The sequence below is a fragment of the Heliconius melpomene genome, chromosome 3 (genome assembly GCF_056956725.1).
Source record: "Heliconius melpomene rosina isolate 202511_hmr_F chromosome 3, ASM5695672v1, whole genome shotgun sequence".
Lineage (NCBI taxonomy): Eukaryota > Metazoa > Arthropoda > Insecta > Lepidoptera > Nymphalidae > Heliconius > Heliconius melpomene.
In genome coordinates this window covers 2,367,406-2,395,296 of record NC_140391.1, presented here as the reverse complement: position 1 = coordinate 2,395,296, position 27,891 = coordinate 2,367,406, and the positions used below count along the sequence as shown (strand labels likewise).

Below are 27,891 nucleotides of genomic sequence, written 5' to 3'. Positions count from 1 at the left end.
GCAATGATATGCAATATTTCATATTTTTATATTACTTATATATAAAGTATATGAAGTTTGAAGTGACCAATGTATCCTTATTACTATATTTATTAGGTTCCTTTCACGCATTCACCTTCGTTGAGATCATTAAGATAAATAATAGATAAAGCACCTCGTTCGAAAATAGCGTATTATATTGGCTTACAAAACAAACGAGTTGCGTGTGTATACAAGGTCTTTGAACTCCCGTTTGCCATGATAAGCGTGGAAATTGACGAACTTATTAGTGAACAATGGTTGTGGTTTCGATTACCGCTCTAGGTATTAAATATTTATTTAAATATATATTACCATTTCTTCGCTCTGGTGTCGAGGCAAAGGGTGGCGTTGAATTCCGCCACTCAACACGCAATATCTTCAGAATTCGGCAGAAAGTGGGGAACGAAGTGTTTTAAAACTAAGTTCCCTCTACCTGCCCTGCTGTGTGCAGGATACAGCGTGAAGCTGATTTGTTTTGATTTGATCTATGCTCTAAAAAAAACCAAGCGCGGCGTTAAGTTCCGTGACTGAATACATAATTTTTCCAATTTGGTTAGAAAGCCCAGAGTTGAATGTTTTGGCAGTACATTTTTCTGGCTATTCCGGTATATGTGAAATAAATCGTGAAGTTATGGCCTTCTTTAGATCGCATTCGTTTAATATTAATAGTGTATATTTTAGTCCGCGATGACTTAGGTATCATGTTAATGTTTTTGTTTATTCCACATGGTTTGAATAAACGACCTACCTACGTCATGAATGCGCTAACATTATTATATTATTCTTGTATTTATTATGTTTTATTAAGCTAGGTTTACATAGTGTTTTGGAATTTTGTTTAAGAAAAAAAAGTGACGTTTCTCTTTAGAAATAGTGATACTCTTTTTATTGATCTCTTAAAAATTATAATATTAATTAATTTATATATTTATTATTAGGTTTTGATATATGAATCGTCGAAAATATAAAATTAAGAGCCAGCATGTTTTAAAGGTCAACATTAACATTACAGTTAATTAAATGTATCATACAATAACCCTTTATTTCAATTCTCTAATCTTACAAATAGCGATAGGTACCCAAATACATTATGTATATTTATTTTTATTATTACCCCCTCTAGAAATTACTTATGATTTTAAACCTATATTTAGCTGAAATTGTGAATTAAACACACACAAGATATTAATTAAATTTCTTTTGTAATAAAACAGTAACAAAAAAGCGAAAGACTTAGATCATTGGATAAAAGTAATGGGGCTTCGCTCCCGTCGCCTCATGGATAGTTAGTTTTTACGTTAATCTTCTCTCGACGCATACAATAATAAATAAGTAAATGTATACAAGCTTACATTATATCAATATTATTTATATTATGTTCAAACTTTGACAATTATCGCTGTTAGTATATTTATATAACGTGGTACTGATTATTGAGTTTGTTTATTAATTATAATTAAATCTATAATTATCACTTAACTTCAAGGTGGCCAGAATGCTGTAAAAACTAATTGGATTTTAAATTACACTATTTTTTTAATGATTACTTATTATTAGTAAAGAACAAACACATAAATTTATGACAGTAAATACAAATTTTGTGTTATATTTAACAATATTAAATTTTCTATTGTTAAATCAATAAAATTACTTACTAGGAAGAACTTGAAATTACTTCTCAAAATCAGCTTCACGCTGTATCCTGCACACAGCAGCTTAGGCAGAGGCAACTTAGTGTTAAGATACTCCGTTCCCCATATTCCTGCTGATTTCTGGGAGGCATTGGGTGTCAATTGGCATCCTTATAATATTACTACAGATAGATACTAGAAAAGTATAGGTTCATTTTCTAAATTGTGTGGGATAGTCGATACGATGATTTCATAGGTTAACAACTTAATAGTTCCAATATTATTTTCACAATCTATAGCAAGTAATACAACGATTCCACTCTCTTCCAGAGAACTGCACCTCCACAACAACTATCTAAGAGTGTTGCCATACGATATCGGTAAACTCTTCCACCTCCAACTCCTAGGGTTGCAAGGCAACCCGCTAAGTAAGGAAATGCTATCTATATATAACGATAGCAACGGTACGGCGAAACTGTTGACTTATCTGCTGGATAATTTACAAGGTGAGTTTAGTTTAGGTTTGATTTATTTTTTTTGTTTTGAATAGATAATGTTTGATAGGATAGATGATAATAATTGATAGGCGTAGGGTAAAAATTATTTTTATAAATGGTGTTGACCGTACAGTATTTACTATTTAATTATATTTCTATAAAAAAAAATGAACGTAAAATTATGACGATTTTTTTACTTTTACGCTGTTTCCCTGTGACAACCTCGTGGTAAGATACTCCTTTTTCATTAAGACACTTCCGTTCCTCACTTTCCACCGAATTCTAGAGCGTTGCGTGTTTAGTGTCCGAATCAAACGCCGTTCTTTTTTTTAAAATAGTAGTCTTTGTTTTTATAAATATCACACACATACTACTTATATTTTCCGTTAAAGCTGATGCAAACAAGATTATAATATCATCACCATTTATCATATCTATTACAATAAATATTATCTGTTTTATTATTTAATACCGTTAAAGATACTCTTGGCTTTACATTTAATTAACGTAGTATATAACAAAACGACCTTACTCCTGTGACTTTGCCTCGTGGTTAAACAGGATTAACTAAATATTATTGTATGGGACATGACATCACAAAGTGCCCAAAGGAACCCTGACCGCAGTTACAGTGGGTTACATAGATAAGATTAACATGATGACATAAAATAATTTTCAATTCAAACCAGTTCCTGAGATTAGCACTACCAACCAAGCAATCGCTTCACCTCTATGATGTTAGCATAGAACTATAGATTAATATTTAGTCATTTAAAAAGCAACTGAATCGTCGTTATCGGTCGTACTGTTTGCAATCTTTGTGAATATTATGCGATATTTTATTAATTATGATAAATAAAGTATGGGTCAATGACTCTTAGTGCTTTAAAATACTTGTCTTTGATATTTACGATTATATATGGTCTCTAGGGAAGATATCGAGAGTGAAAAATCGCAAATGTTATTATTCCTCTTTTGAAATATTAAGAAGAGTATTTTTAATGAGATTTTTTCAAAATTTCAAAAAATACTTGTTTGTGCGTTTTTCTTCTCCCTTTTCTACAAATTAAACTTTCTACAAAATTTAAATAATTGATTTTTAAATTAAAACATTGTCTTATTTATAACATATTATAAACGGGCTAACTTCTTTCTTTTGTATATCAAAATTCAAAAGAAGGGAGCATTAATTATTTAGATTTTGTAAAAATAGTAAATATTTATTTTTATTATACATATATGCATACTCTACATATATTTGGAGATATTTTTATTCACTTTTTCATATAACTATAAATATATACCGTATTATTTGAGGTAAGTTCAGCAAATTATGATGAAAATTATCCACACTTTCTTTTTAACAGCGACAAGTGGGTTAGTTTCAAAATGTCTCTCTTCAAAGCTTGAACGTATATTGGTAGATAGAGGGCTCTACATTACTTTTAAGTAGCGCCATCTACCGACAAATGTAGTGAAAGTATTTATATAGTAGAGATGGTGTTAGTTGTCTTACAACAACAACAATAACAGTTCAAAATTAATTATTTGTTAATTTATTGAACATCTGTATGAAAAAAGAACTTATATACTTGAATTCTCCTTTTATCTATTATAATATTGACAGTAATTAATTATTATATCAGCTCCACGTTGTATTCCTCATCCAGTAGGTAATCGTAAAGTAGTAGGTAAAGTATTAAGACACTCCGTCCCGCTTTTTCCGCCGAATTCTGGAGGCATTGCGTGTTGACTGGCGAAACTTAACGCCGCGCTCTGCCTTGTCACCGAAGCAGAAAAATGAAAATGTAAATTTAAACATTTAATTAATTTTACGATTTATTAAAATTGATAGAAACTAATTCAACAATTATAATGCTGTTTTTTTATAATTTAGTGTTAGAAACTATGGGAAGTTGTGAAAAATATAAATAATTATATATTCCTTGTTTATCTATAGATAATTCTTTCATATTGTTATTTTTGAATCAACCTCATAACACAATTTATTATAAATTAATACTCATCTCCAACTGTCCGGTCCATATTGTCTACAATATAACTGTCGATGATTGTTTAAATTGAGTTGTTCGAGCGTCACGCGCTTTCAATTATGCCTTTTATTTCTGCGGAACGGAACGAATAGACGCTTTTTGCTCGAAAACTCCTCTATTTTCTTTAGATTGTATTAGAAAGTAAAATGTATACGTTTTGGTATTATATTGTAGCTATTGTATTTTATGTGTATTCAATAACTTTTGAATTTTATTACTAGTAGTTTATACTGTTTTATTGTTAAGGCCTTAAGGCATCTATTACACAATATCTTTAAAATGGGACGGTAAGTAGAGAACAGAGAGCTATAACGTTTTTCCTGCCTTCTTGGCGTTAGTAGGAAATATAAAAGAAAAATTATGTAATGTAACGCAATTTCTAAGGAGAGGATGAGATCGTTCCAAAGGACAAAAAATCGTCTTCTTTTGAGCTCCATTATGAAACCCGCTTTCTTATAACTTGACCTAAAAGAGTTTAGCTTAAAAATAGTAATTATTATTAAATATGTCGTAAAGTAAAAAAAAAATTGAAAAAAAATGGTATTTGGTGGAAAGAGGTGTTTCCACAATCAGTTGATCAATTCTCTTTTTTTTTTAAATGAAAAATAAAGAAACGAAACAAAACATAACGTTACAATGTGTGTTAAAATTAATGATATTCAAAGTAATTTATTAAACAACAGTTTGTCATCAATAACGGTAATCGAAACATTCCTTAACGATGTTTTTGTCTCTTTGTGGCTTCCTTTAATTACTCATCCTTATATTTAGGTCAATATTGATTCATTATTTTTGTGAAACTTTTCTTTTTCCATTTTAATCGTGTTGATTGTGTCTGCATATTTATATATACCGAGGCCGTCGTTGCACAGAAGCACAAGGGTTTAACTGTAGCGTGACGGTTGTGGGTTCGATCTCCACTCGGGGTAACTAATTATTTTATTTATTAATATTTTCATTTCATCGCTCTGGCACCAAGTCGAAAGTCTGGCGTTGAGTTTCGCCACTCAACACGCAACGCCTCGAAAAATTTGGCGGAAACTGGGGAACGGAGTGGCTCAACACTAAGCTCCCCCTGACTACCCTGCTATAAAGCGAGAAGCTGTGTGTATAAAAGAAACTATAAAAGAATTCATATATATTTAATACTTAATTGTTAGAAAAGTGTCTAATTTTTATTATGCGACCATTATTTTCTTTGATACAAAATGTATCCATATAACGCATTTCGAGTGCACGAAACTAGCACAGTTTAAATATATTAAAACTCGTAAATTCCACGTTCATTTAATTTTACTGTTGCATATTTTTTTGCAGCCACGACTATAAATGCTAATTTCATTAATTAAGTAAAGCAACAGAGAGATCTAACGGACTTCCTATCCCGTTGTGTCGGATGATATGGAAGTCCGTTTGCAATAATATTCGACCGTTCTCAAGTATAACCACTTAACGTATATTTAACGTTCTGTTGTTAATTTTTGGTTATTATTTAGATTTTGTTTGAATATACTGTTTTTATTTTACGAGTTGAGGCCTAACGTGGCGCAAGGGCACTAACGTGTGACTGTAAATGCGACAGGTTGTGAGTTCGATTCTTATTCCAGTAAATGAAATATTTAATATTTTCATTTTTTTTTTCATTTCATTTTCTTTTTTCATTTTCACATTTTCATTTTTTCTCTGGTGCGAGGCGAGTTCCGTCACCCAAAAGGCATTGCGCCCAGAATTCGGCGGAAAATGGGTAATGGAAGTATCATTATTGAAATTGAATGTCTTAACACGAGGTTCCCAGGTTTCCTATGACTAGCTTGCTATGCTTGAAGCTGCTAAAAATGGTTAAAAAATTATTAATATAATTCTGTACATAACACATACATACATGGTGTACAATCATTTTTGTTTATTAGTCAAACGACACTAGATATCCTAATTCCTTCCGCCGCATCGTGGCCTTAATGACCCACTCGCGTTCGTCCCAAATAGAGCCACGCCGAAGGTCTCGGAGACCATAAATGAAAGTCATCATCAGAAATCCCGGTTGTTCAACAAAAATAATGTCGTGACAGTAAATCCGCGAGATATGATTGTCTCACTCAGCCACAATGGCGTTGGAAAGTGTGGGAAGACGTCCGTCTAGATAGTGTAATTGATTGTTTGAGCGTTGCCGAGGCTACCGGTGAAAACGTCCGTGGAAGTGGTTGTTGCAGGGTTGTGGTTTTATTATTTTTTTGGAGTTTCACGGTGAATCCCGCAGTTAGTAGCAGAATAAACTAGTGTTACGATATTCCGTTCCCTTCCGCCGACTTTTTAAGACACTGTGTGTGATGGAATTGAATGCCGCGATTCGCCTTGTTATCAGGGCGAGGAAATGAAAATATTAATAAATAATTATTCTTTCCGCAAAGTGAGAATCGAACCCACACATTTACATGTGTCCACTGCCCCACGAAGGTCTTAGTGTGGTTTTATTTTTGTCAGCTATACCTATTGAAAAGCATTTGTTCCACCATGGTTTTCTATTCAATTGACACCGGCCATAGATCGTACAATGGCTGGTGACCTCCTTGAATGCTCTTGGACTCTTTGTGAGGTCCATTTTGGTTGTTCGCGCTTTTAGTGAAAACTGTTGACCATTGATTGAGTAATGGTCGCTTCGTTTTTGGAAAGTCTTGATAGTTTTTTTTAAATGTTTCTTTCATTTGTTTTTTTGTCGAGAACGACAATTAACTCTTTGAATTTAAGAGAAATTAGTTTTTTTTTCTACGGTTAGGTCGTAAAAACATAACTTCCACTTTTCTACGCGGGTATTTGGTTAATTACATAGGTATTTCAATTCCAAGTTTTAAATTTACTTACCAATTTAGAACGGAACCAGCGTATTATCTGGCGCCTGAATGTCAGCGGCCATTGCGCTTAACTGGGACGTCAATTAACTCGCATTAACTTAACTAGTTCAGTTATTATATTATTAATTAATGAATCAATCGAGGCTCCCGTATTTACCAATTAGTATATTCCATCTTACTATACTAATACTAATATTATAATTTTGAATCTTTGTGTGAGTGGATACTTGTTTGATTTTGATGCAATAACTACTTAACTATTGGAATACAACTTCATAGCAAAATAATTATACACATAGAATACATTTTATGTTAAGATTTAGTATAATTATTTATCCTCATTTAATACTAATGCTATTTTAATAGTAAACGTGCTAATTATTATAGTTGTTTTTAGAAAACATTATATTTTATATAATAATTTTATGATATCTAAGAAAAGAGAAAAGCAACTGGATTAATCGAACGTACATTTTGTGAAAGTTGATCGTGTTCAAGCGGAGATTGTTGTGTTAGGTTAGTGTTACTACTGGCTGCTGTTGCGTAAACGTTGTACCTAAGTTATAATATACAATACTAATGCCTAAACGCGGCTTTGCCCGCTATAAGATAATGTTATATTATGGCCAAATTATACAAAATCTTAACATAAATTGTAGACTATGTGTTATTCTGATGTATGGCCTATATTACTGAAAAATTTCATCTAAATCCGTTCAGTAGTTTTTGTGTGAAAGTGAAACAAACATCCACCCTCACACTTTCACATTTATAATATTAGTAGGAAGTAGGATAGCGATAGGAAACATCTTAAATAAAATATCTACGAAATGATATTTTTCTGATTTTTCTTCTTTACATGTTATAAATTCCTTTTTTATTTTATAAAATCGTTATATTGAAATCTTTCCATCAACTATTGTTATAGATAAATCTATAAAGAAGTTCCTAAGAACCTGTGTATCTATTTTTTGTTATAGCATTGTATAAATTAATTGTTTTTGAAAAATTTAGTATGTACGATTAAATACACGTTTTTTATTTTTTAATAGCATTTATTATTTATTATCAACTATCTTTATCTATTTACATTAATATGCCTTTACTCGCATGCCATTGTTTCACAGTACACACTTTCTTTTCTTAATGACTCTAATACAGTTCGTATAATTGTGTAAATAACACATTAATACCGTCATTATGAGCATTACGTGTACATATATTTTAAAGCTAAAAAAAGCTAAAGCTGCATGTATCAGGCCGTCATGGCATAGTGTGGCTTTAATTCCCATTTGGGGGAATTATTCAATATTTTCATCTCCTCGACTGTTGATTTGGTAATAAGACAAAACGCCACTATGAGTTCCGACACTCAATACTCAATATTTTGAAAATATACGGAGAGTGAGAAACGTAGTGTCCTAACACTAACTTCATTCTGTCAATCCTGCATAACATGGGGAATACAGCGTGAAGAAGCTAAAATAAAAACAGAAGAAAACATACGAGTTTATAAGCTGTGTAATTACTATTAGAACGCACGTACGCCCCGCACAATAGTGTTGTAAGAATAAATTATATCGTGTCGATTTCGGCTGGTCATCGATTCTCGCGGAATGACAATGCGAGCGACACGCCCGCCCCGGCCCGGCCCGGCCCGGCCGGTGAAAGTGTTCGCGAAAGTGAAGCCGGAACCGAGCGCGCGGTGACGTCACGCGTCATTTGCGCAAGAGCTCCCATGGCGACGTTGCGAAACTTTATCGCGTATTGCTAGTGATGTGACAATAGTGATGTTGTTTATATTATGTGTGGCGCAGGGGCACAAGTTGTAAATGTAACGGTTCTGGGTTCGATTCTCACAAGCGGGAATCAATGATTATTATTTTTTTGTCATTTCTTCGCCACTCAGCGCCTCAAGAAATCAGCGGAAAGATAAAGATAAAGTGGGGATCGGAGTGTCTTTACATAGCCCAGTGTGCCCTGCTTGCCTCAATCCCGCATGTAGCAAACATGCAGGATTACGCGTGAAGCTGAAAAAAGATAACAAAAAGAAAGTAATTCGTTTTAGTTTGATGGTTTTGGTAATTTTTTTGTGAGATTGTCTCCGCGAACAAAATATTATAATTATATAAATAAATATTCCCTTGACTGAGATTTGAACCTGTAATCTTCACAAACAATCAATTGTGATACGTTTCTATTACACCCAGACGATGCTTAAAATTAAGATTATTATCGCGTACTTGTTTAAATTTCTGTCTCGACTGATTAGTTTAATTCGATCTTAATATAGATACATATAATTATTACAAAAATATTATCATAGAAACATAGTGTTTTAATTAAAACTTTTACTTTTCGTACGTTAAACGTCTTCATTCGGGTCTAGTACAACTTTTTCTTTTCGGACATTTTAATGAGGCTGAAGTTTGTAACCGCATCACGGATCTACGAATGGAACCTCAAAAAAGAAATCATGTTTTTAAATACTATAGTAGGTACCTATACGAGTCGAGTGAGGTGAGGTCACATTTAATAAGTGCATTTAAATTCAAATTAACGTAACACGATTTGGTCCCTTAAAAGGAATAAAAGTTTCGTCGTCCAACAGCTCTTATGAATAATTAATTAAGATTTTTATTTCTTCACGTTAATTATTGAGAAAGCAAACATACCTACTTCTGAACCTGTTCCTTGTTACATTCTAAGCACTCGGTGCCCCCACTGTGACTCATGTAAAAGCTGGCTTGTAAGTTCTGCAGTTATTTTGTAACATATTAATACTGTGGAAATGAAATATATGGCGAAATTTTATTTTTAGTCTGTCTACATTTTTTCTTTAATGTATCGGAATATATTTTAATGAACACATAAGTATATGAGTATTAGATTAGATTATTTTTAGAAGTGTCTAATTTATTTAAATTGCTATTTTACACTGGCGCGGGTTCAAATCCGGCTACGTTTAATTTTTTATATGTTTTCTAAAAAATATGTTTTTTTTATGTTTTATAAAAAAAATATAAAAGATGTTTCTCATATTGGTAGGTATGCCTGTAGCGTTGAATATAGGGACTGTCACTTTGTACGGCACGGTGAGTGCAGACAGTATTAACTATTTTCCAATAAGCCCAAAAACCGGAGGGCGGCTGAATGCAGGGGCGGGATGAGTTAACAGCGGGTTAAACGCTAAAATTAAAGAAAACTTTAAGCTTTGTTTCCTTTGTTTTCCCTTTTGTTGTTAAACTTTTAGTGGAATTCGTGCTAATATACTGAAAGTGTGTTTGGAAAACGAATAGTGATATTATTTTTATTTGCTTATTAATTGTTTTAGGCATGTATTTGTATTTTAACAAAGATCATTTATTATACTTTTGTATTTTATCCACTTTTTTCTTTACTAATATCAATTTTCCGTTATTTCCATAAAAACAACTAATATAAATTGAAAGTATATACCATTGCGTGAGTATAGATATCGCGACACTAACTTTTCAATGCTCCACTACGAAGGGCGGACGAAATGCAAGGGCGGCGCGACCTCGCCCGCCGGGGCGCAGTCTAGAGGTCGGATGTACCGTCCCTTACAACTTATTGTTTGGCTATATCACAAAACTTAAACGTTATTAATAAAGTCTGTTACTATTTAAAGTTTGTTGTGATTGTTGTTTTTTAATATGTTGGTTGTTGTGGGGGGTGGAATGTGAATCTAATATCTGTTTTATATACCTATGATGTTTTATGGATTGTAGATGAGTGATTGTAGGTACGTATTGTGTGGATTTGTGTATTAGTTTTGTTTAGAACAACAAAGAACCTAATAATACTGATTTTACGTTTAATTTATTTTCTACATTATTTATATAAATTGCATTGCTTTCTTTTAAGTTGGTGGACTACGTATATAAATATATAGATAACAACTTAATTTTTATAAAATTGATAAAACATTTAGATATATTTAAATAGATAGGTTCTAAGTACATATAAGAAGCTTTGACAGAGCCGAATACTTTTAAAAGGCGCGTCATTATCCCAATACTTGAGCTTTTATTCTTTAAATTATTTGGACCCAAATAAGTACCAGTTAGCAGTCAAGATATCGTAAACTTGACGTACTGAAATATCTCAAGATCTCCTCACGAATTGTTTGACAACCCAATATTCTTTAAGAACCGTGTAAGGTTTGAAGGGACTTATCCCTTTTACTGTTTAACCGTTGACGTTACTCGGTCTTTGAAGGGCGGAGGGACGTCCTATCCTCCAGTCTAAAGGTCACGTCACCTTCTTGCATAAGTAAGAGTTTATATTCTTTGCTGAAATCATGTATTTAAATTAATAAATGTGAATGTTATTTTATTTGTTAATTAATTTGCTATTTTTAATTGAATTATATAAACTGTTATTGTAATTTATTTTCTGTTTTCTTTTTTATTAGCTCCGATTATTATTGTTACGAAATAATAAATCTCTTAAAAGTATCCAGAATAACTCAAGTTTTAACAAATATTTATTGACTTTGGTTAACGACAACAACGAGTTACTGCTATCGGTCGCGCACCGGAATCCTCGTATTTATAGCTGTATGGTTACAAATACTTTATACTTTATACTTTAATACTTTATTGGAATACACAAGAAATTTACACAAGAAACAATTTGTACGATAATAACCGCATTAGTGATACACTGTGTTGCGCATAGGCATCGCAAACTCAAGATAGCTCTTAATATTGCGATCAGAGAGCCTCCACACGGCGTTGTTTATAGCCTCGTAAACCAAGTTCGTGCCGTAAACTGATATAACTCAGAATTAAGCTACGATTTCTTAGAGCAGAAGAGTTCTTCTTTATACGATACGTCACCTTGTCGTCGTAGCGTGAAATACACGTCTGAAGCGTGGACTTGTATATTACATTACATGTTCGACGATAGTACTTTATTGATTGTTGTTTCTTGGTGGGTGTTTTCGTTGTAGGTTTTGGTTTTTATCTTTTGAGCTCTGTGAAGAATGTTTGAAATTGTCAAATAGATAATTAATACAATCATTTAGTTTTGATTGTTATACTATTGTTGTTTTTTTATCTCCACACATTTTACATATTATAATTATAAAGAAGTTAGTAATATGTAACATCTTTATCTATTTTATGTTCATTTGAAGAGATTACGCTTTTCTATGACTAATCTAGGGAAATTTATTATGTTTAAGATATATTTTACTATCTTGAATTAAATTTCAACCAAGTCTGAATTGTAATGAAATGAATAAAGTATCATTTTCTTACATTTGGAGACTATCTATTGACAAAGCTGCATGCCACGTATAAAAAGAGCTAGGAAATTACATACATCCACAACGAATTATTACGTCAAACATTACTTGAACAACTTTTAACATTAAAATCATCTTTTGCGGTCACTCCTAGCTCTGATTTCTAACTAATTTAAAAATATAAAATAAAAGATTACTTATATCCGTGTTTCCCAACGCTACCGTTTGAATATTTATGTAACTTGTTTTCTCATCACTAATCCAAAACGCTGCATCAACCAACGCAGGCTTGCGTTCATGCAAGTGAAAGTATAGCTTTGAGCGGCGCCAATCAAAAACACATTAGCTGACGACGCGGCGCCGGCGCAAGCGCATATGTCTAAGCTTTAAACTGACTTTAAACTATCGATAGTTTTAATGTTAGACTATTATAAATTTATAAATATAAATATTATTTATGTTTTATTCTATATGGGTGTTTAATTATTAGAAAACGTATTGAAAATTATCCGTATCGGGATTTTTGAACCAGTAGAGCCCGTGAGGTGTAATGAGTATACCATAGTATAAAAACCATTAAATAAAAAAATATCTTTATCCTTAAATATGCAAATCATACAAAAATGTCATGAAAATCACAATTTATATTTTTCATAGATTTGAAGTCATAAACCTAATTAATTTTTTCCCAGACATACACATTGTGAAAGAGCGAAAAATCACTTCATATTCTCATTTTACTCATATAAATGTTTTACCTTATATTAAGATAATTTATATTCCAGAATCAATATGTAATTATTACCTGTATTTATTAAATATATATTTCAAACGCAATTCCTGTATAATACTTGTAAAGCAAGTCGTGTTTAAATTTCAAAACAGATGCTCCTCCATTCCACTTACTAAGCGCTGATAAGAGAAACCAGTCCATTCTTTGATAACTATTGCTACAAGCTCCAACAGCACAGCGACGGCAATTAAGGGTCTATATTGTACTTACAAAGTGATCGCTATAGCGATATCGTTAACAACTCTCCGCTTTTCCTGTTTAAATCGAGATGACGGATGGAAAGTGGGATGCGATAATGGCAGTATAATTGACGTGCAAATACGTTTTAGCAACTTTTCAAAGCGAAACATAGCCAAGCTAGTTTTCTGTTGTTGTCATTTTTAGTTGTGTTGATGCTAGAGTTGATGTTGTTGTTAGAGTATACTTATGTATATATTATGTTTGTTTTTAGTGGAGTACTGTAAATTTTTTAAAATATGCTTTCTAAAAACGCCTAATGGAAAACGTGTGTTCCTAATTCCCATGACAAATCTTAAATATTAAATGTTATTTTGCACCTTTACGCTCATTTGGAATGGTCGTGCTAAATGTTACGTAAGACGCGTAAAAATAAAAGTTAAATATATTTGCTGCCCGATCTTAGGTAAATGTTTTAGAAATAGAGTAGGTAGAAAGGCCTACCGAGCTTAGTCCGATTTCTCCAGTCCCTACAAACCGTAGCTAGGTTTAATTAACGAAAGCTAGATATTCAGAAACTTTCTTCTATTCGTTCTATATTCATGTTTGACTTTGGTTTACATTTGCGGTCACCCTTTGTAGAAAATGCTTTTTGGACACAGAATCACTCAATGCGATTTATTCAAATATATTTGGATGAATATTTAATATATAGTAACACATGAATAGTATACAAGACCGTCTTGGTCCAGGAACACAAAGAAGGGTTTCACTGTATTGTGACGACTGAGGGTTCAATATCCAATCGAGGGAATGAATTATCATTTAACAATATTTTTATTTCATCGTTGAGTTCCTCTACTCAACATGCGAAACCTCAATAAAAATCGGTGTGGAAGGAAGTGGGAACGGAGTGTTTTAATACTATGTTCCATATGCCTACCCTTCTGTTACCGTCATCCCTAGTTTTTTCTAAATATACCACCCACCCAAAGTCGAAACAATAGAACTATATTAACCAGTTAAGACTGTTACAAATACATAAAGTCCAATAAATCTATGCGTTTATCTTTGTCTAACGCGAAGCACACGGCCGACTTAATTAGAACATAGAATAGCATCTTGTAAACTCAAATCGGAAAACAATGATGGAAATTGTTTAATAAGTATAAGTAACCGTGCTATCGTATCGTATGGAAATGTGATACAAGAGTATTTGCATTTTCTACTGTGCTGTTAACGGCGTGGCCTTAATTTTGTTCTTCTTATATGAGGAGTTATTTATGTCAAAAAGTTGTATGGTTTGTTGTTAATCTAATTGGAGCTGCTAACTATGAGTTGATATATTTTTATTGACTTAACATGAATGGGGTTAATTGTGGCGCAGGGGTATGAGCGGGTGAGTGTAAACGCAACAGGTTGTGGGTTCGATGGCTACTCGTGAAAATGAAATATTTTTAGTTCTTCGCTCTGGTTTTGGGTTCCGATACTCAACACGCAATGCCTCCAGAATTCGGCGAAAAGTGGGAAGCGGACATATCATATTAGTTCGAAGTTTTATAGTATTTAATACTGAATGAATAATACTTGTATTTATATTATGTAGGTATATTATATATTTACTGCTCTTATAAAACCAAGGAATTGCCATAAAATGCACGAATAAAAAAATGATGATAATTCGGTAGCCGAGCATTACGACACGATACAAGTTTCGTTTCAATAGCGTACTTTCAGAAAGTATGATTCATATCGAACAATACGAAAGTACTAAGACGTGTGCCTTTCAAAGGCAGTTACATAAACAGAGTGAAATCTGTTTGTGCCGGAGATATGGCTGAATTGAGAGATTCGGACCGATGATTGCCGGAACCGATTGGGTTTGATCTTTTTAAAAAGTTAGTCGTTTTGCGTCATCGTTTCGCCACGTGGTTTATTTATTTTTTTATTATCTTGATATCCCCATGTGCTTGGATTATAATTTTACTTGGTAAAATAATAATAAGTTCCTAGCTATTCTTGCAAATTCGAATCCATCGCCTTTTTTCTCATTCAGCGTGCTCCTTTTTAGTGGCTTTTATTTAGTTTGTTTTTTATGATTACCAAAATTGTGAGATAATTTTTTTTTAAGCTTTGTATTGCTATGTATGTACATGCATAATTGCATATGTCTATGAAATCCTTTTTTTGTATTGACAATGGTTTTTACTAACTTTGTGTTATACAATCTTTCCTAAATACATTTTAAACATCAATTAAATAAGTAAATTATGCATTGTTCATAATTTTTGACACTTACTTTTAAGAGAAGCAAAATAGCTATATATTTATCTAGCATTAAATTAATATTTCATTTTAACTCAGAATATCTTAGTATTTCATGCAAGAAGTTTTTTGTCTATCAAATTATGACTTGACGTTTATAATGAAAATATTATTTGCTTAAATATTAAATTATTGCATGAATATTAAATTAATTCGCGAATTACACAATTTTTAAGAAATTGTACTTTTGTCTAAAAAGTGAAGCTGTTCACTTTTTCCTGCAAAGCTCCTTTTCTACCCTTGTATAGGAAAAATGAGGCGGAAAATGGGAAAAGCAGTCATTTTTCCACTTTCGCCCTAATTTGTCCATACTACAAATTACTTTCGTATTTTATTAATGTTGTAGTTTAATGTTTCTATTGGGATTACGTAATCTACTAAGAGAAATTTCTTAAATAATATTACGTAAGATGAAATTCAGAATGTCAATGACAAGAATCCTAAGTCCGAATTTGTTTTACATAATCATAGTATAAAGGAACTGTATGATATTTGTTTCCCGGTTGTATTATTATGTAATTGAATATAAGTTTTTATGTATAATTCAATAATTTATTGCGAATTGGACTCTATATGCAGGAAGTGTGGGATCATATCATTTTGTGCATACTTGCTATGGTAACAACGCAAAGCACGGCGTTGAGTACCGCGACTCAATTAATAATGTCGCCAAAATATTGCGAAAAATGAGAAACGAGGTGATTTAACACTTTCCCTCTGCCAACCTCCGATAGGTGTCTCTCTTATCATGCATGCAACGATAGTTTCCGCTGACTCAGTCGTCCAGCTCATCTCTTACGCAACATCGGACGGTCCGTAACAACTGACGGCTGTAACTTAATAACTTTCACCTAACACGAATTGGTAATAACTATACTAACTCGCAATAAGCCAGGTTGCATGCACGAGAGTAAAAGTGAACAGTGGAGAAAATTTGTCTGAAAATTGGAAGGGTTTCATTTTGCTTTATTTGTTTTTCCTTATATTACTATTTTACGCGGCGTTAAGTTCCGCCACTCCTAGCTGCCTTGAAAATTTAGCGGAAAGTTGGGCACGGAGAGGTTTAACACTAGGTCTCTGTCTATCCTGCTACAGGCGGGATATAGCGTAAAGCCGAAAAAAAATCACCATCCTATTATTACGATAGGTCTGATATTTAAAAAAAAAATGCCCTATAAGAGCGGAATCCTAAAAAAATACATGGTTGACGCTAACGGTGTCTAAAGGTCAATCATTTACCCGCTAACTTTTGCTCTACTCGTAAAAGCCTTAGTAAATGGGAATTTATATATTATCTTTTAAATGACATTATATTTCTTTTATTAAATCATTAATTATCTCTCATTTATGTCTTGGGTGTCTTACTTGTTGCGATTTATTATTTTTTTAAATTATTAGGCTTAAGTTTTCCACACCATAAACGCTAATAAAAACGTTGTTTTTGTAAATGTCGAAAGTTGAAAAAGCACTATAATAATATTTCTGTTTTTTCCTCAATGTGCGGCTAGAATTTGCACGTGTTTTTATCAATTTGCGTACTAAACGTATTTAGCGTACTAAATTAGTGGTTAACCTTAGTTTGGTCAGAGGACACACTGTATGAACCTACATAGGTTCGGTGCATAGAATCTGTATATTTTAACAATAAAAATCTTTATATAAATATAATTAATTGTTTATAAGTAAAGGATGATGATGATGATTTTCTGCTAGATCAGGTTGTTCAGGGATTGTTTTTTCTCTGGTAACATATAAAGTATGATGTGAAGAATGAAGTAATACGTTCCCATCACTATAACTTCTATTATAACTCTCTACAAAATACATTAAATTATAGAAAAAAATAATATAAGTAGTTAAAAACTTTCGATACTCGAAACTCGCGAATCGTGATAAAAGTATAAAGCGTAACTTATTGCTTTAACTTTATTAGCTTCACGCTTTTTTCCACGTGGAAGGGGGAACTTAGTGTTCTGATACTCTGCTCTCCTTTTTTCGCTAAATTTTTGAGACATGAATCTAATGTTAAAATAGTCTGCTCCATTTTTTTAATTTGAATTTTCGTAATATTTTTTTTGTCTACGCAGCAAATTAAAATGTCGAGTCGTAATCGAACCCATAACCATCGCGTTTATAGTCGCACGATTTTGCCTCTGTGTCATGACAGCCACAAGAATAATTTATACATACGAGTATGGCGTATATGAACAAAGCGTTTATCGGGAGAGAGCCTTCTCACTTGTGACTCATTAAGTTCACTTTCACCGTCCCTCAGGGCGGAATCACAAAGGTCGTGTACAATACTACTTACTTTGTTGATTTTTCATTTTTATGATGTCATCATTAGACAAATATGGGATGTTTAATTATGATTACTTTGATGTTTTTTTTATTTACTTTTTTTACTATTTGTTATGTCTACAGTTTTTGTTTTTTATTTTGTAGTATTTGTATGTGGCATTATAATTTATAAATATGTATCTGTATTTAAGTTTACTAAATTAAACGCACAGTGAGTTACATAAGCATAAGGATACATTCCGATGACGCCGCACTTGCACCTCGCGGAACCGAACAATAGTGTTTTAGTATTTTGCTGATTTAACTGTTTTGAATTATATAAAATTTTAATAAAGATTCTCTGTCTTCAACTTGCTTTAAAACAGAAAGGTTGTTTATAAAATTAAATAAATAATTTTTAAAAAGCCTTTTTTTCGCCTGAGTAATTTAACTGGCGCAGTCGGTAGGATCGCGGCGTGTTTGGCTTTAATCAAACTCTTAAAGCCCGCGAACGGTTTCTATCGTTATTACCGCGATCTATTAAGAAGAATCTACGACGGCGAGACCGGCGGAGCACCTAAGCATCGGAGGTTCTGCCAAGCAGTTGAGTCCCGGTTGGAGATGCAGAGGTTTCTTTGGTGAGTACTTTTGTTATCCAAGTTCCTATGCTATATTTCCTTCCGTATTTTTGTATCTGTCTATATAGCTCAAATCGCGATAGGCATTTACTATTATTGAATAAGTTTATGAGAAATAAATGAAATAATAAATAAATGAAATAATAAATGAAATGAAATAATAAATAAATGAAATAATAAATGAAATGAAATAATAAATAAATGAAATAATAAATGAATGAAATAATAAATAAATGAAATAATAAATAAATGAAATGAAATAATGAATAAATAATTAAATGAAATAATAAAATATTATTTAAATAAATATTATATTGAATTGAAATATTTTATTTGTTTGAATTATTTTGTTAAATAGGTTAGTCGTGATTAAAAGATAAAATGTCTTTTGAAAATTGCGAGAATTCTAGTTTTAAGTTAATTTCAGATTTTATGCCACGTTACGATGGTAATTCAAAAATTTTGAATTTTTATATTAGAAGAGTAGATAATATATTAAGCTTAATAGAGGGCGCAGCGAAACACCACCCCGCTATTGTGTGTTTAATCAAAAGCAGACTCAGTGGAGCCGCAATAGATGCAATAGCATACGAAGAGTTTCTAGACTCTTGGGACGCGATTAAACGCGCTTTGATTAGAAGATTAGGTGAACCTAGGAACGAAATCCAACTAATGCAAGAGCTAACTCGAACGCGACGTAATAAAGATGAAGACGCGGAAACTTTTGGGAAACGCCTTCGAGACATACTTGACACCCTTTTGTCCGTAGGTAAACATAGTAACAAAGAATATTATGAAAACATGGTTATAGAGCAATATACGAACCAGTTAGACTTTCAAATTTCGATAGGTGTGCGTCTAGCCAGACCTACCACATTAGAACTAGCCATTGTACAAGCTAGGCAAGAAGAAGCTAAGCTCACATACAATAGATTTAATAATAATTTTAATATGTCAAACCCCCAAAGTAAGGTTAAAGAAAATCATAGAAACTTTATTCCATTTCCAAATTCACAATTTAGATTAACCAACCGACAACCCCCAGGTAATTATAGACCTTTTATTAATCATAGAGGTAACATCCCTCACCAGCAAATAAATCCACCCCAAAAAATATCAGATGTGACTATGAGGTCAACAAATAAACCAGAGAAGCCGCAGTTCGCAGTGGAGGAACTCTTCTACACAGACGAGCCACAGGAGCAACAACTCAATGAGTATTCCCAACACTACACCCCAGGTGAGTATTATTATGATAATATACATATACCAGACGAGCAGGATACTTATGAACCAGTTAATGACGAAATAAGTAACCAGCAGGATTTTACGTTAGGCATAGACCCAGACGTAAAGAGATAGTAAAAATAAATAATCATGATAAAGATCATTTACCCTACATAGTAATTCCCGAATTTAAAGGTAAGTTTTTAATTGACACAGGAGCTTCTAGATCCCTTATTTCACCAGAAGTTATATTTAATTCTATTTTTCAAAATCTTGTAGAATATGAACCATTTGAAATAAAAACAGCCCATGCGACAACACAGCATAGTCATGTAGTGAATTTACCTTTACCCCCAATCTTTAATAGTGATATTCTTCATAAATTCCTTATTTTTGATTTCGACCCTAAATACAAAGGACTTATAGGTCTAGATTTATTAAAATCATTATCTAGCAATATTAATTTGAAAAATAAAATACTACATACAGCGACAGCCGACATACCTATTTATTTCGACTATAATAAGAAACTTATAAAAATAGAACCAAAGTGTGAAAAACTTATCACGTTAAAAACAAACTATACTGACGGATTTTATATCTACGACGACTATATTTGGTCTAAGGGATTAACATCCCCTGCTGCTATTATTAATGTTAAAAATGGAAAATTTATAACCAAAGTCATTAATACTAATTCAGAAGGACGAACCATAAGTGACATAGGTACATTTAAATTACGACCATATAATATTATATATAAAAAAGGCAAACAAAATACAAAAGCTGACGAATCATTATCAACTGTAAATTCTAATAATAATAAAGTCGACAATATAATTGACAGTATATCCCAAGACTTAAGTGCACAAACTAGTGAAAACGTAGTGCAGGTACCCCTTGTATCTAGTAATAATAACGATAACAGCATAGAGCCTGACAATGACAGACATAAGATTCTCACATCAGAGACTGACAGTACGAGTATCAGTACTATTGTTCCTAATAACTTAATGTCCACTAACCATTCCCAAACAGATAACAAAAATAAAGGCTTATTAATTAAATATAACGATAATGACAGACAAGTTAGGCAGTTTAACCCTAAAATAACACACAGTTCGAAGTTTAACCCTAAAATAACACCCAGTACGAAATACAGATTAAACAATAGAGTAACTAGATCATTGATAAAAGACGTATTAACCAAAGTAAATAATACTGAGAAGAAAATAGTATCATCTTTAAGGAAGTACATAAGAAAACCACATAAGGTAGGTGAAACAGTCTATGAGCAAGTAGCTAAGACGGCGCTCAGAGATAAAGCCATACCAGATTTCAAAGGTCCGTATAAGATAATTAATTTGCACCCTTACTATATAACGGAGATTATAAAAAATCATCCAAACTCTAATTCTAATAGAGTTCGTTATAAATTGCTACGAAGGCCTCATCTTATTTCAGGTCCCTCGTGTTCCACAAAATAACCCTAGATCCCATACATAATGGAATTTTATTATATTATATTATTATTTAAATTTTATTAATTAAAGAAAAACGCTGAAACAAAATGATACGTTTAACCTTGCTTTTACTTACTTAATAACGAATAAATATTATATATAATAGTTCTATATACAAATAAATATTATATATAATAATTTTATATACAAATAAATACTATATATAATAATATATAAAGAACTTATTTTGTTGTATGCGAGAATACTTCATCTTAAAGGATACATAAGGTTTATAGAAATAAAATAGAATATAAGTTAGATTTACTTATAAAAAAACAAAAAAAAATATTTTTACTATTTCTAGAGTTAATCATGGTATTATATATGGTTTAGTTTCGATAGTAGTTAGATACTACTAATTATTATAAGGAAATTTATTAATTCATAAAAATATATGTAGTTTTAATTTTGTAAACATTAAACCTATTCAAATAAATAAATCAAAGTGTCTATTATGATGAAAGCATATAGTACAGAACATTTCCTAATTTCCATCCTAGAAATTCCTTCCATTTCTAATGATAAATATAACCTAGTTATTCCTTATTCCAACCCTTATACTTGGTAACAAAGGGTACTCTTACCTAAAAGAAGGATTTAGAATATATACCTCTCGATTATATACATCAACTTGCATATAATATTCAAACCCTAGAAGAAGAGGAGAAAATAAATTGGTCTATTATCCTGGCTGTTTCAAGCTGATCTATGATCATTATATACTACTATAATAAATGTTATTTTTGGAAAATCTACGAGCATTTTCCCAGAGTCCCGGAGGAAACCAGCAGCGAGGACGCTTCAGGAACCTGTAGGACCAGCTTCCATCTTAAGGAGGGAGGAGTTACATAAGCATAAGGATACATTCCGATGACGCCGCACTTGCACCTCGCGGAACCGAACAATAGTGTTTTAGTATTTTGCTGATTTAACTGTTTTGAATTATATAAAATTTTAATAAAGATTCTCTGTCTTCAACTTGCTTTAAAACAGAAAGGTTGTTTATAAAATTAAATAAATAATTTTTAAAAAGCCTTTTTTTCGCCTGAGTAATTTAACTAGTGACGAGTTTTTTTTTTTATTATGATTAAATATAATAAGAAAACATAAAAAAATAAAAGTAATCTTAAATGAAACTATTGCAGTATTCACGGGTAGACCTGTTACATTCGCGAAAATCAAAGATCATATAAATAACTTATAATAAAAAAGTTATTGTACATTTAGTCATATTTATTTAATTAACATAAACTAATAATACTTTTTGTTTGTTTCAGGTAAGCCTTTTATTGTAAGGAACGTTTTAAAGTCATGGCCCTGTTTTAATAATAGGTAAGTGAGTTGACTGTTTTGAAAGCTTACTCATTCATGAACACAGTAAAAACGATTACCCTCATAAATAACTAAAAGTATCAAACATAAGTTCACTTTCGCCGGTAAACAGGCTTAAAATTAGTCCCATAAGCGCGGAATGATTATTTTCCGAGCGCTACAAAAGTAAACAACGTTTTAATTGCGGCGCGATTAGGGCTGTGAAGCTTTCCGCCGGCGATAGTCGCATGGCGCGGCTCGGCACTCCCACTCGCGGTCGCGGACGCGGCTCGAGCTCGCTCACGTCAGTTGTGAGCCGACAGCCGCGGCGGATGCACGCCACGAGACACGCGCCTCCGATGTTAGTTTACGATTACGACATCGCGTACCAACTCGGATTTTTGCCGTGACATTGAATTTATCTGTGTCGAATATGGGTTAAACGATCCTATCGACGAAATGAGTCCGGGCGAGCGCGCCGCCCTAGGGCGCCGCGAAGCTCCTCGCCCTCACTACGGTGCCACCGCACCGGGATTCCCGCCACCATACTACCCGCCCTACGGTGTGCCACATCCCAGTGCGTGGCTCGGCGCTCCCCTCATATCGATGGCGGGCCGTACGCCGCAACGCGATAACCCCGTATCCAAACTAGCGATGCACGCCCAGGGAGCTCCGCTTATTATACACAACAGACACGATAGAAGAAAATATACGACAATACCAGAGCAGCGGAACCATCGTCCTATGGGGCAAATAGAGCATCACACGAAGGATCGATACGATATGTCAGAAAATAATAGGCCGAGAAATCAACATCATCATCATCATCATCAGCAACAACAACAACAACAACAAAATCGACCATCAAGAGGTGGACGTAGTAACAACACCGACGCAGTCAGCGTAGCCAGTGACGAAAGTTCAGGCTCCACCAATTCGGAGACAATGTTGCCGAGAATAATTAAACCACGAAAGCGTCGTAAAAAAGATAGAAAACCGAATAACATAGTGCCACATGATTTAACATCCGTCTCACTGGATCTCAGCGATGTTGATCACTGTGCAGTTACAAATATGGGATCCGCATCGCACGGCGGTTACGAGGAATCTTACTGTCGAGATATATCATTGCCTTATCGTTTAGATGTGAAAGTGTTAGACTACCCGGATCCAGCGCCCGAGACGTATCGTGTGTCTACTTTAGGTGAAGCTTTAGAAGCTACCCGGTTCGGATTAGCAGAGGCGGCTTCTCCATCGGAGTCTGCCGTCAGTTCGTGCCAGTGTCGGTATTGTGATCCTGTTGGTCAAATATGGGATGCTGATTCGATAGCTCATCTCTTGGACGAAAATTCGAGTGGTGATTTCGCGCCTACAAAATTAGAAGATTCTATGAAAGTGGTAGGGCCACTTGGTAGGCGCGGTGCCGACACGACGCTAAGACGCAGCTGGAGTGACCCTTCAGCTCGAATACCTGAAAGAAAAATAAATAATATTGATACATTGTCGGCGCCAAATCTTTATTCTTTATTTCCACCACCAAGAAAAAGTAGTTCCCCGGAGCCAAGATCTCCTCTGGCTTTGGAAATATCTTCGGAAATTGTAACTTCTATAAATGGGCATCGTGATTTGGAAATAAAACTATTTTCGACCTCGCCCCCGGCCTCGTCCTCAGAACGTCGCTCTTTCTTCGACGATAAAAGTGAAAGTGCCGTTAGCGATAGATGTGCGAACACAAATACTAAGCTAAAATTAAGTCGTGCAGTGAGCAGTGCAAAAGTTGTGTCGAGTGCAAACAATGATCATAAATGTGAAAATTTGGATTCGGGGTGCATAAAGGCACTCGTGGCTGGCGAGAATACGCGCAACATTTGTGATTTAGCCTTAGTTTCTGCCTGTGGTCCTCGCCATGGCCATGTTTTATACTAATTATATTTGCAAGCGTACGATTACCAGTCCAAGGACTACGCTCGCCATTTGAGCAGGACTCAAATTGTTATAGCGAGGCATGAGCGGAGCGTCTCAACGCGACCCAATGTGAATGAGATCTCCGAATCGGTTTCCTTTAGATTCGATAGTTAATTTATTTTTATTAACCATAGCTTAGTAAACTTCAATGGAACTTTGTCTGAACGATGTACGTATTATGATTCGCCGTTATGACACTTAAAAAGAAGTTAAATCATGTCATTGATTGACGAACGATTTGATATATTACGTAGGTGTTGGGTTCTATTCCTGTGGGGACGGATGTTGCTTTTAATAAATAAAGATGCCAAAATCAAGGGAATGTGGTAATAATATACTATTAAGTATTTATAGCCCTAACCTAGTGCAATTAGTATATCACTCTACTGACACGGTTGCTCGGATGCGTGCTCGCTGTTGCGGTTTCCCGTGATTTCACCGCTTCGTTCCGGGTGGCGCTCCGTGTGCACCGGTTCATAGCGTTAATGACTTTTTTCATTCCCTCTGCTGGTTCACTTTTATAATAACCGTTTCACCTGTAAAACTTGCTTATTAAACTCTTAATGCTTAACATATACATTGAGAGCGTTATATTTGTTAAAACTTTTTTCTTAAACCACCTACCTGTTGTTGCATAAATTATTAAGTTAAAAGCTTAACGTTGTCACCATTATATTAGCTGTTAGCAAAACATTTTTTTCTTTTTTTGTAATATTTTTCTATAATAAAATTTTGCTTTTAAAATGGTATATGTAACACTATCTTATCGGTTGCTAAGCAAGCGTTAACGTTTCTACAAATATAAATGCACCGTAGTATGTTAAAGGGCATAATCATTTAAATTATTTTTATCAGTATTTTCTAAAGAGGCTCAGAGTTTATTGACCTGCCATTATTACGTTACATCTAATGTCAAATGATTCTCATTTGAATAAGAGAAGTTATTTTTCATCATCTTTATTGCTCATATCATATTTAATGCTCATTAACATTATTTCCTCGCTGCACATTTCCCTATAAATCGTATTTTATTTCCACGAAAGGTTGTTGGTGGATTATATTGACAATTATATTCTCTTGTAAAATTTTTATGTAAGTTATCAACGGCGAATCAACCATGTCTATATTTTAAGCATTTTTTTTTGTGTATTTCTTCGAGGAAGGGTCCAATAGGAGCAACAGATAAAGTTCCATGGTGTAGATAATGTGAATATAACTAAGTTATTCGCGGTCGTACCACGTTGCGCCGCCATCGTTGAGTTTTACACACTATCGGCTGTTTAGTATATTTACATTTTTTTTTGTGCTGTGTTAGCTTATTGGCACATGCGTGGGAAGGCATGATAAATCGTGTCTTGGTTTATTTTTCTCTTAGATAGGCTCGACGTAGACGCGGAGTTATTATAGTGTCTTATCAACAGAAAAATTCTGATTTAATGCGCATTAGCGGGACTCTGTTGATTGCGTTATGCATCAGGTTATTGTAGCTCCTCAAGCAACACCAGACCGGTCGTTACTAGAACACCAGTCCCCATTTCTGTCGCCCGAATATAAAAAATGTGGACAGTATACATTATGTTGATAAATATAACAGTTTTTTTTTATTTATTACGTATATTTGGGAGACATTGAATAAACAATTTTTCTGTTGATTTAAAAATATTCGTCCTCAACGTCGAGCCGCGCCACTCGAGTCGGGATCAATGCACAGCGGTAATTGCTGTAAAACTCAACGATACGATAAACATGTAATGTAAACAAATATAGGCTATGTCTAACTTACTATGATGAGTGAATGCATTTTATACATAAAAAAAAACTATATAGGTTTATTATTTGTTTGTGTACGTCGTGAGGCACGAGTTACGCGCTTGCACACTATTTTTGTACAATAAAACCCATCAAGCCCTGATAATTTCTGTTGTTTTATTTGTTCTTTACTAATTAGGCGTACGACGCTATCACCTATACAAAATGATAACTTGAAAATATGTATTTATTTTTTATATGAAATTTATGTAGGTATGTATGCGCATGAGTTGCTACAATCGTTCGCAGTTGTTGCCTAATATATGACGCAACTCGTTTTGCGGGTTCTTTCACACTGCCTCGGTCTTGATAACCATAATAAGGCACCGATAGTGTAATTATTAAAAGAATAAAAAATCCACAAAAAAAACCAGTATTGTAAACAGTACAGTTGTTTACGTAATTGGTTGCGATACTTTCTATTGTCGTGGATTGCCTTTTATTTGTGTACCTATACTGGTATTTGTGCTGCCGTTTACAAAACGAATATTTGGGTGGGTTTTTTAATGATAGGCTAATGTTTTTTTTTATATAGATACAAGTAACGTTTCTATTATTTGTTTTAATTTTTTTCTAATTTTAATATTTTTCATTTCATGAACGTTATTATTGAGTTATGTATAAATGATACCGATCGATTCAATGCTTATCAAATACCTACTTGTTATTGTATAGGACTGCAATGTTATAATACATTGTTATCAATTTAGTAAACTTATCTAAATTGCTTCCGTTGTAAATTAATTATTTATTGATTATCTGCCATGGTTATGACTTAAGAAGCTTTGTTAACAAATATTTGCTAGTTAGACCAGAAATAAAAGGAAAGAAATATAGGAATAACTTAGGAAAAAAAATAACCTGAGTATCAATAAATTCTTTTTCTGTTGTACTTACTTTGAACTAATTCAAAAGTGATCGCATCATCCTAGAGCTGCTTGTAGAGTCGCTTAGTACAAATATCACTACTTTTTTTTTATAGTTCTACTGTATACATTATTGTATACGAAATGCTAACCGAAAATTTTTATGTAAAATGTTTGTTGTTTTGTTTACGTTAGATGCTCGTATGATAATTAATTTTATTAATTTTAACACGCCTTTTTTACAGTAAAAAGTCGATTAATATAACATGTAATACGGTATTATTTTTTAAATTGTACATCGTATTTGGTTCGTTGTCGCATCTCTCCAAATTGTTGATAATTTGGTAGTGTTTATTTATTTTTAATTTGGAAAACAAACAGTATTCAATTAATTAAAAAATACATATACCAACAATAAATACAAATACGAATGAATGAACTCGGAACGAAACTAATAAAAATACTAATATAACCAAATTACAAAGTAATATTAATTATGATTTTTTAAAAGGCGAATAAAATTATTGAACTCATATCACATTAAAGTTTATTATACAAGTTGCAATTTATATACATTATATTTAGGTATATTTTTTATAATGTGTGACGAAATTTGAACCCACAACCATAGGTTGTTAATATAAAATAAA

General features: G+C 33.1%; 2 protein-coding genes across 2 annotated transcripts in view; both read left to right on the top strand.

The window, feature by feature from the left end:
• The window catches only part of twin (CCR4-NOT transcription complex subunit 6-like twin), a 162,017-nt gene that overhangs the window by 11,665 nt on the left and 122,461 nt on the right, over positions 1 to 27,891 (top strand). The window contains exon 4 of the mRNA XM_085207329.1: positions 1,983 to 2,158. Coding sequence (XP_085063455.1) covers positions 1,983 to 2,158 — 176 coding nt within the window. The remainder of the gene's footprint in view (positions 1 to 1,982; positions 2,159 to 27,891) is intronic.
• On the top strand, positions 22,845 to 26,481 carry LOC146539849 (uncharacterized). The gene has a single exon (XM_085207505.1). It carries the CDS (start codon positions 23,061 to 23,063, stop codon positions 24,525 to 24,527), a length of 1,467 nt encoding a protein of 488 aa, XP_085063631.1. The 5' UTR covers positions 22,845 to 23,060; the 3' UTR covers positions 24,528 to 26,481.

Coding starts and splice junctions, on each gene's coding strand:
- LOC146539849 (XM_085207505.1), top strand. CDS start 23,061: ATGAGTCCGGGCGAGCGCGCCGCCCTAGGGCGCCGCGAAGCTCCTCGC.